The sequence below is a fragment of the Oryza sativa genome, chromosome 7 (genome assembly GCF_034140825.1).
Source record: "Oryza sativa Japonica Group chromosome 7, ASM3414082v1".
NCBI lineage: Eukaryota > Viridiplantae > Streptophyta > Magnoliopsida > Poales > Poaceae > Oryza > Oryza sativa.
The window spans coordinates 18,793,127-18,808,921 of NC_089041.1; the positions used below are offsets into that span (position 1 = coordinate 18,793,127).

The 15,795-nt window shown below is 44.4% G+C and overlaps 1 protein-coding gene across 1 annotated transcript; it reads right to left on the reverse strand.

Moving 5' to 3' along the window:
- Positions 1-11,242: 11,242 nt before the first annotated feature.
- On the reverse strand, positions 11,243-15,213 carry LOC4343293 (ras-related protein RABH1b). Its single transcript, XM_015792242.2, has 6 exons — positions 14,823-15,213; positions 13,845-13,915; positions 13,659-13,747; positions 13,316-13,427; positions 12,026-12,116; positions 11,243-11,835 (listed from the first exon to the last, which is right to left on the reverse strand). Exons 1-6 carry the CDS (start codon positions 14,937-14,939, stop codon positions 11,689-11,691), a joined length of 627 nt encoding a protein of 208 aa, XP_015647728.1. The 5' UTR covers positions 14,940-15,213; the 3' UTR covers positions 11,243-11,688.
- Between the last annotated feature and the right edge of the window lie 582 nt (positions 15,214-15,795).

The following is a 15,795-nucleotide window of genomic DNA, read 5'->3' on the forward strand; positions in this document are numbered from 1 at the left end:
TTAGGGCTAGGTAGGCCAACAACTATCAGAGAACAACAGCGGAAGACAAAATAATATAAGGGCCCGGTTAACATGCCACAGGCAGTCGACTGGGGAACGAGACCTAGAACAACACCGCATTCCGATCATCTTGTTGGATACGCAAGCATACCGACAAGGGCTTCTCTTCAACACTCTCCTAAAAGATATATGAATAGCAAGGGTGAGTACCAACCGTACTCAGCAAGCCACCACAGCAACGATGCATATGATAGAGGGTATTTCAAGGAATGGCTTCAGGTTCCTTTGCGCAAAACAAGTTTTGCAAATCTTTTCACAAGCCTAAGACCTAGCATAGACTGATCAAGTTTTAATACCAGTGTTCACATTAAACAACGACGGTTCTATCCACCATCCATTGTAATCCCAAGGATAGCTTCCCGCCATTGAGTCGTCATGGTTTTCTGAGGACGTCCACCTTCCCTCCTCTCAGGAAGTGGCTCCATCAGCATAAAATTCATCATGCAATATCCCATCCCACACAAGTTAAGAATTTAGAGTCTAGCCAAGTGTAATACATGTCCCGGTGCTCAATAACCGCGAGCACGGCTATTCGAATAGATTTGGTTTACTCACACTGCAGTGGATGTACACTTTACCCGCACTCCGCGACTGCCCAACACATAAGCCTCGTCCCAACACATGAGACACGTCACGGCAAAGCTTTTCGATAACCTCGCATTGGCAGTACCCGCTCCATGAACTTTAGCCCTCATGCACTCTAGGCGTCATACGTTTCTAGCAGTGAGAGGAGTTCTGGCGCTCCCGGGAAGGGAAAAACACACACATTCCTACGTTGTTTCTTGTCGTTGAACCCAGTCCATCATGATTGTTCTCTTATGGGTATCCTCTTGTAGTATTGCCAAGCCAGCCTCTGACCATCCGGAATGGGCATCCGCCATCCACCAGGCCATCCGAACCGGGCATCCGCCAGCAGACTGCTTGCCGTATCACACACCTAAAAGAAGACCACTACGCATGGATACTGCCTCCGCTCAGCTATCTACTCCGCTAGGTCTATACCCATACGAGAAGTGCGGTTGTACGGGGGTCGTTTCATGCTTAACTTCATGGCTCGGTCCTTAATTGACCGGGGATGGTACTAGCCTTTTCCAGATACCACCCAAATCCTCCGTCCGCCCCAGTCGAAAAAAATTGTTTAATTTTATTTCTCCTTTCACAAATCATGTCATCAACATCATGGCAATGTGGCGCTCATGTCTCCACATGCCGCATCTCAATTACCTTCCCAAAGGTAATTGCCCAAGCGTATAGCATTTGATAAATATGAGTATGCATGATTCTAGAATAGCATTTCTAAGCATTTGTCATAATTGACTAGGGACTCATACGTAAACCTGGTTACGAAGGAATAAGGGCAAACAATAATCAAGGCATGGCATAATCACAAGTAGGATGTTCATCATTGCATGCAATTTTATTTATAAACAAAATAATTTCGCAATTGGGATTAACATGTTCAAGGAATAGTGATGACTTGCCTTGCTTAGGATAATCCTTATTATTGATATAATCTTGATCAACCTTCACCTCCTGGAAGTTGCAGACGTTGCCTCACGACTAGCCGATACACATGGTCTATAATACGCGAGAAAAACCAATATTCAAACAACAATCAAATATGCGCAACAAATTGTACTATTCGTGTTTGCTAATGGATCCCAATCATGCTAAGGCTAAAGTTTCTTAATCTTTCTATTGTCATCGTGGCCTATTTAGGAGTTAACAAACATAGCATTTATGGGATACATATATATTTGGCTAATCGGTGGTTTAGTCTATCAAATGGCTATGGAAGGATTATGGCTATGTATGCATCTATCTAAATAGGACGGTTATATACTAGAGGTTCTGTTGTTAGATGGATTTAGGATCAATCAAACAATTACAGCGAATTATTTGTATTATTATTTTATTGATGGAAGCTTTACTTTAATTATGAACATATTTTACTTGCCATTATAAATTATAAGAGGGCTAATAATTGTCCATGCTCTATATGTTAAATTCGGGAAGTTTATAATATTATAGTTACAGATTATCTCTTAATGAACAATCCGGAGTTACAATTAAACTATGAACATATGAGGTCAAGATTTATAATTAGTACTTATCTACTATTCATGTTTGTTATATACTCCCTAGTTTAATATATGAAAAAGATAAATTAATTGTATAACTATAATGGGATGTACAATATATGTGTGCAACAACGTATAAGGTTTTGGTCGCCTACTGTATATGAGCTTATTTAGAAAGTGTACTACCCAATGCTCCAAGTGATTCCTGAATATATTGTAGTTTAATTATACATTAGCTAGTTTCTATGAGTGATATTGTATATGTGATGCGACAAGTTTAAGCACTGGTTCTATTGGGTTACTAATAAGTGGTAATCAATTTAGGCATATATATGCTATTCTATATGGTATTGCATCGATTAATTTACTTAGTGATTCCTCCACATCTAGCTCTATTATTATTCTCCTAAACAGGTTAAAGATTCATCTATGTGTGTTTATATTTTAGTTACATAATCATAAGGCTACACTTGATTTAAATAACCTATAAGCCATGGATTTAATTATATGGCCATCGAATATTAAATAAGTACTAGTATTTTCCTATACATCCATTCATTTGAGACATCACATAAAATTAGTTTGTGTGGTTGTTACAGTGGAAGACATGTTAGAGACAAATATTATTACATCTACTCTACTGTACAATACTAATTTTATTTATTAACATATTTTTAAGTTGACTATTATGCATCATCTTGATATTAATTATTTAATATTTATAAATATATTTTATCAAATAGTGAATTATATATCATTGGAAAGCTTATGAATTTAGATGAATTTAGGTTCAAGTTTCACTCAAATCGGAACTAAAATGAATAAGTTATGCTAGTGTAAAGATTCAAATTTGAATAAATCCGAGAAATTGTAAAAAAGGCACTGTTCCTAATTCATTTATTTATAATACAACCTTATCCACAAGCTATAGTGACTGACAGGTGGGGTCAAGGTCTTGATTTTCTTTTCTACAGAATTATTTTTCTAAGGGAAATTGGATGGAATTAATGACAGGTGGGGCCCACTCTAACCTCTCTCCTCCATTCTCTTTTCTCTCTCTTCTCTCTGCTTTCTCCTCTCTCTCTCGGCCTCGGCTAGAACCGGCGGGCGGCACGGCGCGACGGCAAGCAGTGGGGGAGGGGGAGGCTCACCGGTTCGGCGGCGGGGTCGACGGAGACGCGGCGGCGAGGTCGACGGCGGAGCACGGCGCGGCGACGAGGTACATCGCGGCGGCGGGGCGCGTCGGCTCAGCGGCGGCGGCGGCTGCTTCCAACGAGGCGTCCGCCGGGGATGGGAAAGAGAGGGAAAAGGGAGGGGAGGTGGTGGGGGTAGTGTGGGGAGCAATGGGTAGCCGGGGAGGGGCTTATATAGGCGCGGGGAGGGGTGGCCGGCTTTAAACGACGACGGGACGGCGCGGCGGCGTGGGGCTCGGGGCGACGGCGACGTGCGGCGGCGGGACGACGCGGCGCAACGGCGACAGTGCGCGGCGCGGGCGGGGCTCGAGGCGCTGATGGCGACGGCGGTGACGCGAAGGCGTGGTAGCGGCACGGGGCTCGGGGCGCGGCAGCGGCTCAGGGCGACGGCGACAGGACGGCCGCGCGGCGGGGCGCAGGCGCGAGGCAGCGAGAGGACGGGCGTGCGGCGGCTCGGGGTGCAAGGCCGACGGCTACGGCTCGCGGCGCATGGCGATGGCGACGCGACGGGCGACGCAACGGCGGCGACGGGAGTGGCGCGGGGCTCGGCGCTGCGCAGCCGACGGTGACAGGCGATCATGACGATGCGACGGCGATGTCGACGGCGCGCGGCGCGGTGTTGATGGCAACGTGACGGCGACGGTGACGGCGCGCGGGGCGCGAGGCGGCGCGACGGCGCGCGGCGGCGAGAGCGGCGCGGGGCGCGAGGCGGCGCGCAGCAGTGGGCGGCAGCGGCGCGGCGCGGCGCGTGCAGGGGCACGGGGCGCGAGGGGGAGCGCGGCAGTGGAGGGGGGAAGGGCTAGGGAACCACATCAAACACCTAGGCCATAATGAACAGTGACTTTTTCCTAATTATCCACTTTTGAGGCCTATTTCCTATTAAAACTTGTCCCATAATTTCTAGATTTCACACAATTAGAGTTTTACCCAATATATGTTTTATTTTAGATGAAAGTTGACCAAAATTTAATATTACCCATATTTTATATATTTTCCTATTGTATTATTTAAATGAGGTTTAAATCAAAAATTAACCTAGATAATTTTGGAGGCTTTGAGGGTTCTAAAATTAATTTAAAATATCCTAATGTGGCCATTATTATTACAATAGCACATTGAATGAACTTATTTGTATAACAATGCATTTTACGTGGGTCTACTCATTCTATAAATATAAATTGAGACTTAGTACAACATTAATCTAATTGTTTAATTAAACACTCACATATTCTTATTTATGTATAAAGCCTAATTTATTTATATGACCATTATTTTATATGAGTGATTTTCATGCTATGAGGAGCTTGATAAGGTGTTTCAAATATTAATTATATATTCTAGTGAGATACTCTATTATAGATGGGGCCATTGATGTGATCATCATTTCATGTGTACTTATATTTCATGTGAGATTGGATTCAAGTGAATTATATTCAACTATGTTGTTTCCTTTTGTTAAATATGAAATCAGGCTATCAACATGGTTTGATTATTTAATATTTGATTTGTGATTTATACCACAGGGTTTAATAATTGACTTGTACTTTATTTGGCCTGGCTTCCATGTGCATAAATATTTATGGGATTGATAATAAATATCGTATCGTTGTAAATCGTAACTATTGCTCGGGTGTAAATCTTTAGATTGATTTTTTTTCCATTGCGTCGATTTATGGTTTGGCAAGCAATAACAACCATAACTTCCAGCATGATGCAAAAAGTTTTAAAAAGTTTGAAATTTTAGTGATTTTTAATGTCAGGAATTTTCAGGATGTTACAGAATGCACCCATGAACTATCAGAGAACATCCTCTAATATTCGCTCATCCTAATTATCCTATCATTATCTACAATTCTTAGGAATTCAGCGACCCCATCCCTATACTCTTGGGACCAACTATCAATACCGTACATCCAACTTTGGTCCATCTGCAAACAATAAGATGACAAGTATCAGACAAAATACATAATATTCGTCATCAAATAATTATCACACGTTTTCTTGCAACAAAAATTCACCCCCCTTATTCTCCCGCCCAAAATGTGAACAGTGCGTAGGATTGGGATGAAAAACATATAGTGGTTGGGGGTATTTATAGACGACAAGACAACTCCAACGGGTTAGGGTTTAAGCCCGTTAGATATGAGTTATACTCACCTCAAACGAGACGTAATTGCGAGGCTCGTCACAGGTATTTGGTCACCTGTGATGGGCTTGCACTGGCACCTGACAGAGGTATCCTTCTGGTAGGTGTGGGTGCCGGCCCGTCACATGTGTCTAGATACCTGGGACGAGCCTCGGCCGGTGGCTTCACCTGTTACGATCTCTCAATGGATTCATCAAAGCTGTGAACATCCTTGAGCACTTTGGCTCATAGTTTGTGGACCGTCAGAGGTGGGCCCGTACTGAGAATTGTTGACATATTTCAGGCGAGTCACGCTATGTACCACAGTATCCTTCTTAGGATCTGCACGAACACGTTCATGTGCACAGCTATAGGCCTAAGTATCCGAGTTCATGCGGTGGCATCTTTTCTTTTTTGAGTCGTGGGTCTGCGCGGCAAGTGCAGGACAGCAGGAGTTCAGTCGTGCGCGGCTCGCGCGCATTGCATGTAATTTCCTTTAAGTAGAGGGGATATATATAATGCATCAGAAAAGCAAGTTGTTACGCTGTAGCGTTTGTGTGAGGTTTGCAGTGGTGGCGGATATAGAAAATCGATTCGTTGGTGTCATAACGTATTTATCGATGTCATAGTATGCTAATTATGTTTAGACGGTACACTATACTGCCAGTATACACTGCTAGCATAAATGATCCAATGGTGTAGATTCATTCTCCTCCCCACTTAATGAGATTCCAGTATAAAATTGTAAGGGCAATGTACACAGTCGGTTTTATGAACTTCCATGTTCATCTGCCGATCTGGTACTGAACGCAAGACAAGCCCAAGAGCACTAAATCAGTACCTGATTTATTTGCCTCACGTTGTCCGTACTAGCCAACAATTTTGAGTAGAATCTACATTGAACTAACAAGATCGCTCAATGTACACTATGAATCAGCTCGTCGCAGTTTCTTGCCGTGGCCGGTGAGGCTCAGCCGGAAGGCAGGCCACAGGCCACCGCGAATGCTTGGGGCCTGCGTCCAGCGTCTCCTCGGCTTCTCGTTGCTCATCAAACCATGCAGCCGCCACACGCGCCATAATCTAATCGCGCTCGCGATGCATGATGAGATCCAAGACCGATTACTCCCCATCAGGGGGCAGATATAGAAACAAAAAATTGAGAGTGCTCAATTACACAGTTTCTTCAATCTCCAGCCATATAAGGACCTTTAATTTATCATTCATGGTGAAAAAATTGAAGGGGGTGCTCCAGGGGTATCCATAGATCTTGTGGGTGCAGGGGGACTCGAACCCCCCTGCACTCACGTTGGATCCGCCCCTGCTCCCCATCAGATCTGACGAATTACTAAAAATCCCTTATTCAATTTTTTTTAAGTTCCGAATATACCCTTTTATATATTGGTAGTATATAATGATAGTATATTGTACCGTAAAAATTCTCATAGGTTTTACCGAAAGTCATCGGTGTCATCTGACACCGACCTTTATACGGTAAATGCGCAACTTTGCAGGGGCTCGCCGGCGGGAAAAACTGCTGGCTAACTACGATTCCTACATTGCTGCCGTCGACCCTTCCACAAGCTCCATTTCCACCTCGAGCCTGGGATTTCCTTCCACTGGCAACTAGCGGAGGTAGGTAGCCTCCCCAACCTCCCTCGAATCGATCTGCAGTGGGGTGAAAAAGGTCAAGAAAATTCCCAATCGATCGAGCACCCCATTTCCATATAAAGGTTATCGTTTCCGACCGCAACATTATTGGCTATTTATATATTCTGATTTTTTAATTTCTTTCTGCATCGTATTAATGGTGGCCCCGTACAGTTTAAATGATAAATATGATTAATTATTTCCGACCGTTTTCACTCTCAGGACGGTGTGGTGCGCGCGCGCCACATAGGAGGAGCACGCGCGCTGGGCGGAATGCGGACGTCGGTGCCGCTGCCATGGTGGTCGACTGGTCGCCGTCGATGCCGCCCCGCGCGCCGCCGGCGAACGTTGAACAGCCATGGCCGCCGCAGGACGCCAGGATCGATGATCAGAAGCTAGCACACGAGGCACTTCTCGGCCGCCTCTAGAGCACCACCGATCCATCATCCACGCACGGACCATCTATGGCGAAACCGCTTGCCGACCGCTGATCACGGCTCGTCACGCGCACGTATCGTCGCCGACCTGCTCGCAGCGCGCTCCGTCATCTAGCTGTTCCAGCGGCGTGCAATTGCACAGCGAAACACATCAATAAATTAAATAACTGATGAATTCGTACGATTTCTTCCCTGTATTGCATATCCCCATAATTAATTGCAAAAACCATGCTAGAAACCGTCAAAGGGGATAATCTACACAGTATAGAAAGTTTGAGAGTGTAAAATATCATCTCCAGCAATAGCTCCTATTTTACAACCCCTAAAAGTATAATGGGGGCTTCCCCATTTTCTGAGTACCTAAAAAATACCTTTTAACTCCAACAACAGTCCCTTTTCTCACCCCTTATTTCATTTCATCTTCTATTTTAACATATACTTTAAAGTACTAATCTATAGTTATATACTCTACGCTACTCCTAGTATAAAACCATAATAATCCAACCATATTTAAATTCACAATTCAAAACATCACAATTCAAATTCGATTTTTTAAAAAAAAATTAAAATGGAAATACAAATCCTAGTAGCCTGTATTCATAGCTCGGGTGAAACGAGCTTCTGCTGCTGTCGCGCTTCCATGCAGTTTCTCACATGTGCTGATTTTTCCTGTCCTCTCATCCACCAATAGACCTGCTACTTCTCTCACGAAGCAACAACCAAGCAAAGCAACAAAAAAGCTGCATAGCACATCGCATGTATCACTTTCCCCATTCTTCTTTCGTCCCACAATCGCAGTTGCTAGTGCTACCCTGCTACTACTGTCTCAATTTCGCAGCCCGCAGCAGCACTTGGACCATCCAGTGCCTTGACGCCATCGCATGACTCGGTCACTGGGCCATGTTTTTCATCGAGTTCAGGTGGAGAGTGCAGGCTGGAGGAGACTCCAGGCACGGCAAACGCGTCGGCCGGGGAGGAGCGTCGGGTAGAGGAGGGCACCTGAAGGAGGACACGGTAGGCAGGGAGGAGCCGCACCGGCCGGGGATAAGCACTGCCGCACTGGGCAGGGGAGGTGCCGACGGACCAAGACCACGTCGGGCAGCTCCCGCGCTTTTCCAACCGTGGATGGGGGCTGTGCAGTAGAGCCCCTGGGGGCTTGGAAAGGTTATTTGGGTGCCTGCCTAATTTAGGATCCTTGATAGGGGCTCTGCTGGATTGAGTTTTTTAAGCCTCAACACCCAAAATCTGTTTAGGGGCTATATTTAGGGTCCCTGCTAGAAATGCTCTGGTGTATTTTAAATAGGGTTAATTGGAACCATGTCATTGCAACTTCAGCTATTTGGAAATATGCCATTACAATTAGTGAAATCGGCTAGGTGCCATCGCAATTTCTTCCAAATTGGAACCATGCCATTATGTACGTCTGAATCACCATCCATGCCATTTGTCCTTGTACGTATTTCTATATGGACGCTTGTGCCCCTGGCTGAGACGATACAAGCCAGCCATCCCGGTCCGGCTTAACCATCTCTGTTCCCCATTCCCCATTCCCTATTCCCCATTGTCTGCAAACCCTAGCTCGCCGATAGAGATCTCGGCGGCGTTTGGTGCAGCGCCGGTGACAACGACGGGGGCTAGGGATACGGCGCCGGCGACGACGACGGGGGCTAGGGATACGGCGGCAGCTGTACCGATAGCTTCTCCCGGCGCAGATGGATCAACGTGGCAACGAGGTTGGAGGCGGCGATGGAGGCGAGCTATACCAGTGGCGGTGGTCGCTCTGTTTCTATCGTGACATAAGCACCAACCCTAACCTCTACTGAAAACCAGTGCCTACCATGAAAGGAGAGAACATCAACTGAAAATCTACATGTAAATACGATGAAATACCCAATGCACTTCTACTTTAGATATCCAAGGAGTATATTCGAGTTCAAGTTACTCATGGTATCGACGAAATAGGAGGAATCGAGCCTCCCAGATCCATCCCCTCCATCGGCAATTTCGCTGCGCACGATGATGTCGTAGGGGAGCTTGCGATCTTCAGGGGAACTTCTACATCGTGGGTCGTCGTCGCCGTCGAGATCGCCGTCGGCGAGCTAGGGTTTGCAGACAATGGGGAATGGGGAACAGAGATGGTTAAGCCGGACCGGGATGGCTGGCTGGCTTGTATCGTCTCAGCCAGGGGCACAAGCGTCCATACGGAAATACGTACGAGGACAAACGGCATGGATGGCGATTCAGACGTACATAATGGCATGGTTCCAATTTGGAAGAAATTGCGATGGCACCTAGCCGGTTTCGCTAATTATAATGGCATATTTCCAAATAGCCGAAGTTGCAATGGAATGATTCCAATTAACCCTTTTAAGATAAAGCGAAGAGTTGAAGGGTGAAAAATGGACTTATCCCTAATTTTTATGGCCATGGCGCAATGTGTAAGTCATGTACCATGTGGCAACAAGCTGTGAAAGCATTCATTACCTTTTGCAATCAGTAAATATTCTCCAGTACCTGAGTGTATATATACACTTATTAAAATGACACCTGAATCATGGGGTAAATCATTTTTAGTAGTTACTAATTTTGGTGAGAAACCTTAAAAACATCCAGTTTTTTTTTACAGAAGAAGGATATGTGCTTATATTATTTTACTTGTATATTATCATGAAATATTTGTGATTGTATTATTTCACTAATATACTACTGCCAAGGTAATGGTATGGGTGAAAACGGGCGGGTTCGGTCGGATCACGATATTCCCATATCCTAACATATTTTTCTTCAAATTTGGAACCTGGTACGGACGGTGCCAGGTAACATGTCACTCATCTCGTATCTATCCCATATTATTCCTCAATCGGATTTAGGAACGGATATTTATTTGTATCTCTAATTCGTATATATTAAAAATAAGGAAACAATTAAAGTGTTAAAAGCGATACATCAAGAAAAAAAAGTAATATTATTACGTGAGAAAATTACTCCTACAATGTCCTCGGCTTGTAAACAAGAAACCCAAACCTGATGGGTGTTTTTTACCATTCAATAGTAAGCCATCCACCAAACAGCTACTTTTAAAGCCAGGAAGAAAATAAGTCCTAACTAGAAAAGCCCAGCTAAACATAAGCCTAAACAAACAGGGCCTTAGGGTTGGCCCATCTGAGGGATTGAGATCCCGGGCAAGGGCCGCACGAGCAGATGGCGCAGCTCCTCTGGTGGTCACGACGGCGCGCGCAGCAAGCGCCCTCGATTGGAGGAAGGCGGCGAGGGGGAGGAGATCCGGAGCCAGAGCCGGAGCAGGAGCGAGTGCAATTTTGTGAGAATTTAGGGTCTGTTTGGTATAGCTCCAACTCCTAAATTTAGTTCCAGAAATTGGGTCTGGAGTGGAGTTGTGGAAATGACTCTAGTTTATTTTGTGAGAGAGCTCCACCCAACTCCACTCCTAGTTTACTCCACTCCTAGTTTTGGTGGAGCTGAAACTATTTGACCGAGCTCCAGCTCCAGGAGGGGTGGAGCTGGAGCTGTGCCAAACAAGCCCTTAGACTTCACGTGGAACTCCTGTAAAATTTCTAGTTCTGATGTCTACTGTATGGATTGAGCTTCCTTTTGGAATACATGATTGCTGTAGCAAATATGAAATTTGCACAGATCCCACAAGAAGTCCTCCAAAGGAGGCCTAGAAAGCAAACATTTGAATGGTCAAAACAACCGGGATAACATATGGCTACTGCCATGTAGAGATTATTGTAAGCTTACAAAAATTCCAATATATGTTCGGTACACCATAGAAAACATTACTGAGGCTAACTGTGACAAGATGGGAGATGAAAATATATAGAGGATGAACTTAAAACAATCACTAACTTCTAAATACCCAACTCAAGAGATAGAAGTTCACAGTGCCAACCCAACTATACACTGTTGCTAGCTTTAGGCCACTGAGAAAATGGTAGAAACTCATAAAACGTTATCTTTTTCCAATGCAAATGGTTCGTTCGACCGAATCGAAGACTCGGTCGGATTCACTGGCATGAGACGACAATTTAACTCTCCTCCCCTCAGACAAGCAGTACTGATGCTTTTGGTGAAAGAGGCATGGGGGGCCTTGAGACCGCGAAGCAGTAAGTGTTAGGGGACTGAAGCTAACAACTGCATCCCCCAGCCTGTGCCTGAGACTGGGATGAGTTGGCGTTGCTTGACTTCAAGTTCACATCAACCATGTCTTCCTGCTTTGCTGATGAGAGGGTCTCCATTCCAGGAAGTGCAGCCGCAATCTTACGGAACAACGCCTGATCAGCATGAGAAAAAATGTCAGAACAAATTATCCCCATGTAACCCATAAATAATTCAGATTTCAGCATCTCCCAAATAAAAGAACACGATTTTGAACTTTCTGAAAATGTGCCAGATCTACACGCGTGCTAATCTCCTGATGTAATACAAAGGATATGCAAGAAATTTATATTTTCCTAAGCACACCTTAATGTTAAAACCAGCTTTAGCACTGGTTTCAATGAACATCACACCGAGATCTTTCGCTTTGCCCTCTCCTTCCTCTATGGAGACTTGCCTGTTGCATGAGAAAGTACATGACTTAAAATTGACAGCAACACTCAACAATATATACATTTTACATAAAAATTTATGGAGATCGATGATATTTAATCTAATGAAGCTAAAGCAGGAAATGAGTCCACCAGCACAAAAGCAACAGCAAGAAATAAGTTATCACATAATATTTAAAATTAAACTGAGAGATTCAAAATGAATGTCAGCTTAAACTATCATGGAAAATAATATTAAAGAGCACAGAAGCTGCAGTCATGAAATATGAAGCTCTGGCCATACACATTTTATTCCAAAAATTCACACCAAAACAAGATTGGCTTTAAGAACTGGCACTGATGCCACAAATTGATGTATCTTAATCGCCAATGCCACAACAAGTGGTGCCTAAAAAATGGAAATTGCCACGATAATTTGGAATTATAGCAAGGTCTGACTTTTTTAGGGACCTGACAGAAATTTTCCTGAATCACACATGTTGTGGTTATCTGTTTAGCGATAAATGAAACAAGGAAATATCTAGAATTAAACAGACTTTTAGACACATGTGAGCCTACAGTTTGTAGTTCATAACAATGCCAATAACAAGTGGGCATAGGTCAACATTTTATCATACACTCACATTACATGGCATTGTTTTGAATCACAAACCTTGAGCTTGATCCAACTAAAATTATAAGGTAGTGAGTTTTGTGCTAAATTATCGTACTGTTCAATCATCGCGTAATAACTGCATATCAAAAGTAAATATACAGTTCTATCTTACATAATAAGATTGCATTGTTTGGTAAACACCATAAAATCAAAGACATCTAGAGAAATAAATTTGACATCATATAGAAATATTGGTTGGGAACCCAACTAAAAAAATTAAGGCAGCAGGTATTGCACTTAATTTTACTCTACTAACCCTGGTAGAATGCATTTCTAGAAATCATAATTCAGTAATGTCTTACATGAGACAAATAAATGAAATGTTTGGTAAACACCAGTACACCACTAACAGTAACACATAAAGCATATGGTGAACAAAATCTGACATCATACAGAAACAAGGGCATTCAAATGAAACTGCTGCAAAATAAAATTCACCAAGTAAAATCCAGAAGGTAAAGAGGATCATTATTAACAGCAAAATCATCAGATAAGCAAGATAACAGGAAAGGGCTAAAGAAAACAAGAATTTTTTTGAACTCCACTCACCTCTTGTCAACAAGATCAGTTTTGTTCCCAACCAGCACAATGATAACATCACTGCCCCTCTCAGTTCTAACTTCCTCTATCCATTTTGAAGTGTTTAGGAAAGACTGTCTGCCTACAGCATGTAAAACAAATTTAAGGAAAAAGGAGGCAGGATAGGAAAGAGCTTTTATAATGCAAAACGAATTAAAAATGACATTGCTATTAAAAATCATAATTTGTTGACATGTGCCATCAAATTTGCTTGGCAATTCTCTGTTGGTCTGCTGCATTGTTGCTAGTATAAAAGCAGTTAGTGAGAACACACATGCCACCCATGTGCGCACATGGAGATGAGAGAACATACTTGCAACATCAAATACGATGACAGCAACGGAAGAGTCTCTGATATAGCTTGGAATCAAACTCCTGAATCGTTCCTGACCAGCTGTATCCCTGCAGAAAAAAAAATACAAAATGCATAAGATAATGCCTGCCGATTCCCAAGGAGTAGAACAACTAACTGGAAATGCAGCAAAAGATGCCATCATACCAAAGTTGCAGTCTGACAGTCCTATCTTCAAGGTACATTGTCTTTGACAGGAAGTCAATACCGATTGTAGCCTGTTCGCAAAATAGAATAAATCATGAGAACATAACGACCAGATAAGATAAGTATTAAAACTGAAACATTTTAAGATAAGTATTAAAACTGAAACATTGCAGTGACATATAATGCTCAAAATAAGCGTGCAATAGTATAATGACAGCATCATCATTCCCACCATCATACAGAATAGAAATAGCCCTCGTGAGGAAGGACATCTTTTCGATGTATCAAAAGGCGTCCAGACACCATTCCGAATACGGATGTCTCAATGTGGTACAATAATGTGAAAACAGATGATCCCCAATCTTGTCTACAGCATGGCATAAGTGCGCCGGTCACAAGGCATGTGCAATCTAGCAGAGAAAAATTGCAATCCCAGATCCCAAACGAATTCCACAATGCCCTGTAGCTGAAGAAAAACCACATTCACAAGGCTCATGTTCCCTGCTTTCCAATCCCAAGTTCAATATCCAAAGACCACATTCTGAATGCAGCAGCCCATTCTCGTTGAAATTGCCTACTGTTAAGCTCCCTGTAAATCTGTAAATTTGTATCATGGGGCTGCACTTGGATCCCGCCATGCCATCGATCGAGGCTTAATTGCTCGCTCTCCTCAAGGCCGCCGAGATCACGCCTTGCTTGACACCATCACATCACCCGCGCACACGAGATACTGCTGATTCAACTTCACTAGCAGAGAGGATCACGTCCAAATAATCAACAAGACCAAAACCACCACCGCCACGGGACCGAGTCAGCGGCCAACCCACGACACAGATCCAATCCCAACCGCCTCTCCTCCAGATCGGCCGGCCGGCCGGCCAGGGCGCCACCGCCGGATCTGGCCCCCGATCAGATCCAACCCCAACCCCCCGAAGAGAGGCGAGCAGACGGCGAAACCGATAGAGAAGAAGAACGCACCTGGTAGGTGTTGTCGAACTTGTCGTACATGAAGCGGGTGATGATGCTGGTCTTGCCGACGGACTGGTCGCCGAGGAACACCAGCTTGTACTTGGCGAGCGCCGACACGGGGGCCATCTCGTGCCTCCTCTTCTTCTCCTTCTCCTTCTCCTTCCTCCCTTCTCCGGCCGGCGACGGCGGCGGCGGCGAGGCGGGCTAGGTCGGATCGGATCGGGGCGGGGCGGGATCCGGCGGGGCGGATCGGGAGAGGGGGGGCGGAGAGGGGATCTCGCGCGTTATGGGGGGGTGGTGGGTGCGTTTGTGCCCCGCGGACGGACGGAAGGAAGGAAGACCGAGCGATGCGCTCCGCTTCTCCTCTTCTCGTCTCGTCGTATGGGCGTTGTTTGGCTCCGAGATTGGTGCCTGACTGCCTGCCGGTTATTACCACCGCCCGCCCCGCCAAGCAGAGAAGGAGGCCCCTTTTTTTTTTAATCGGAGCGAAGCCTGCTTCGTTTGGCGTTTGGAGTTTGGACGTGGGTGGGCTGGAGGGAGCGCAAAATGTTCCAGCTGTTTCGCTTTCATTTTCAGAAAAAATAAAAATATATTTCATCTTACATAACCTTTATAAATAAAGTCATAGGCTCGCAGCCACGGTTGTGTTTGTTATGCCAGCCATAACAGTCGTAGCCACAGTAACTATATTGGATCGCTTCCTACGAAGATGTAGTTAAACATTTCATCATAAATCATTTTTTCGGACTTAGCACTTCCTACCACCAAAGCTAGCAATGCAGCTCTCTAGGCACTCTTTTAGATACAACTAGAGGTAGAAAAAGCATATCTCGGGAGTGAGGGTTAGCAGTATTCGCGACAATAGGTGTGTCTTCAATCAAAACTGATTTGGATTTGTAACAGTGAAGGCAACTTGGTATACCACTTATGGGTATTAGAGTTGCATTGACAGCATCGAGTATGCCTCATCTTCTCACCCATT

Coding starts and splice junctions, on each gene's coding strand:
- LOC4343293 (XM_015792242.2), bottom strand. CDS start 14,939: ATGGCCCCCGTGTCGGCGCTCGCCAAGTACAAGCTGGTGTTCCTCGGC. Junction 13,748..13,844: donor ACTGTCAGACTGCAACTTTG/GTATGATGGCAT, acceptor TTTTTTCTGCAG/GGATACAGCTGGTCAGGAAC. Junction 12,117..13,315: donor ACTGATCTTGTTGACAAGAG/GTGAGTGGAGTT, acceptor CTCATGCAACAG/GCAAGTCTCCATAGAGGAAG.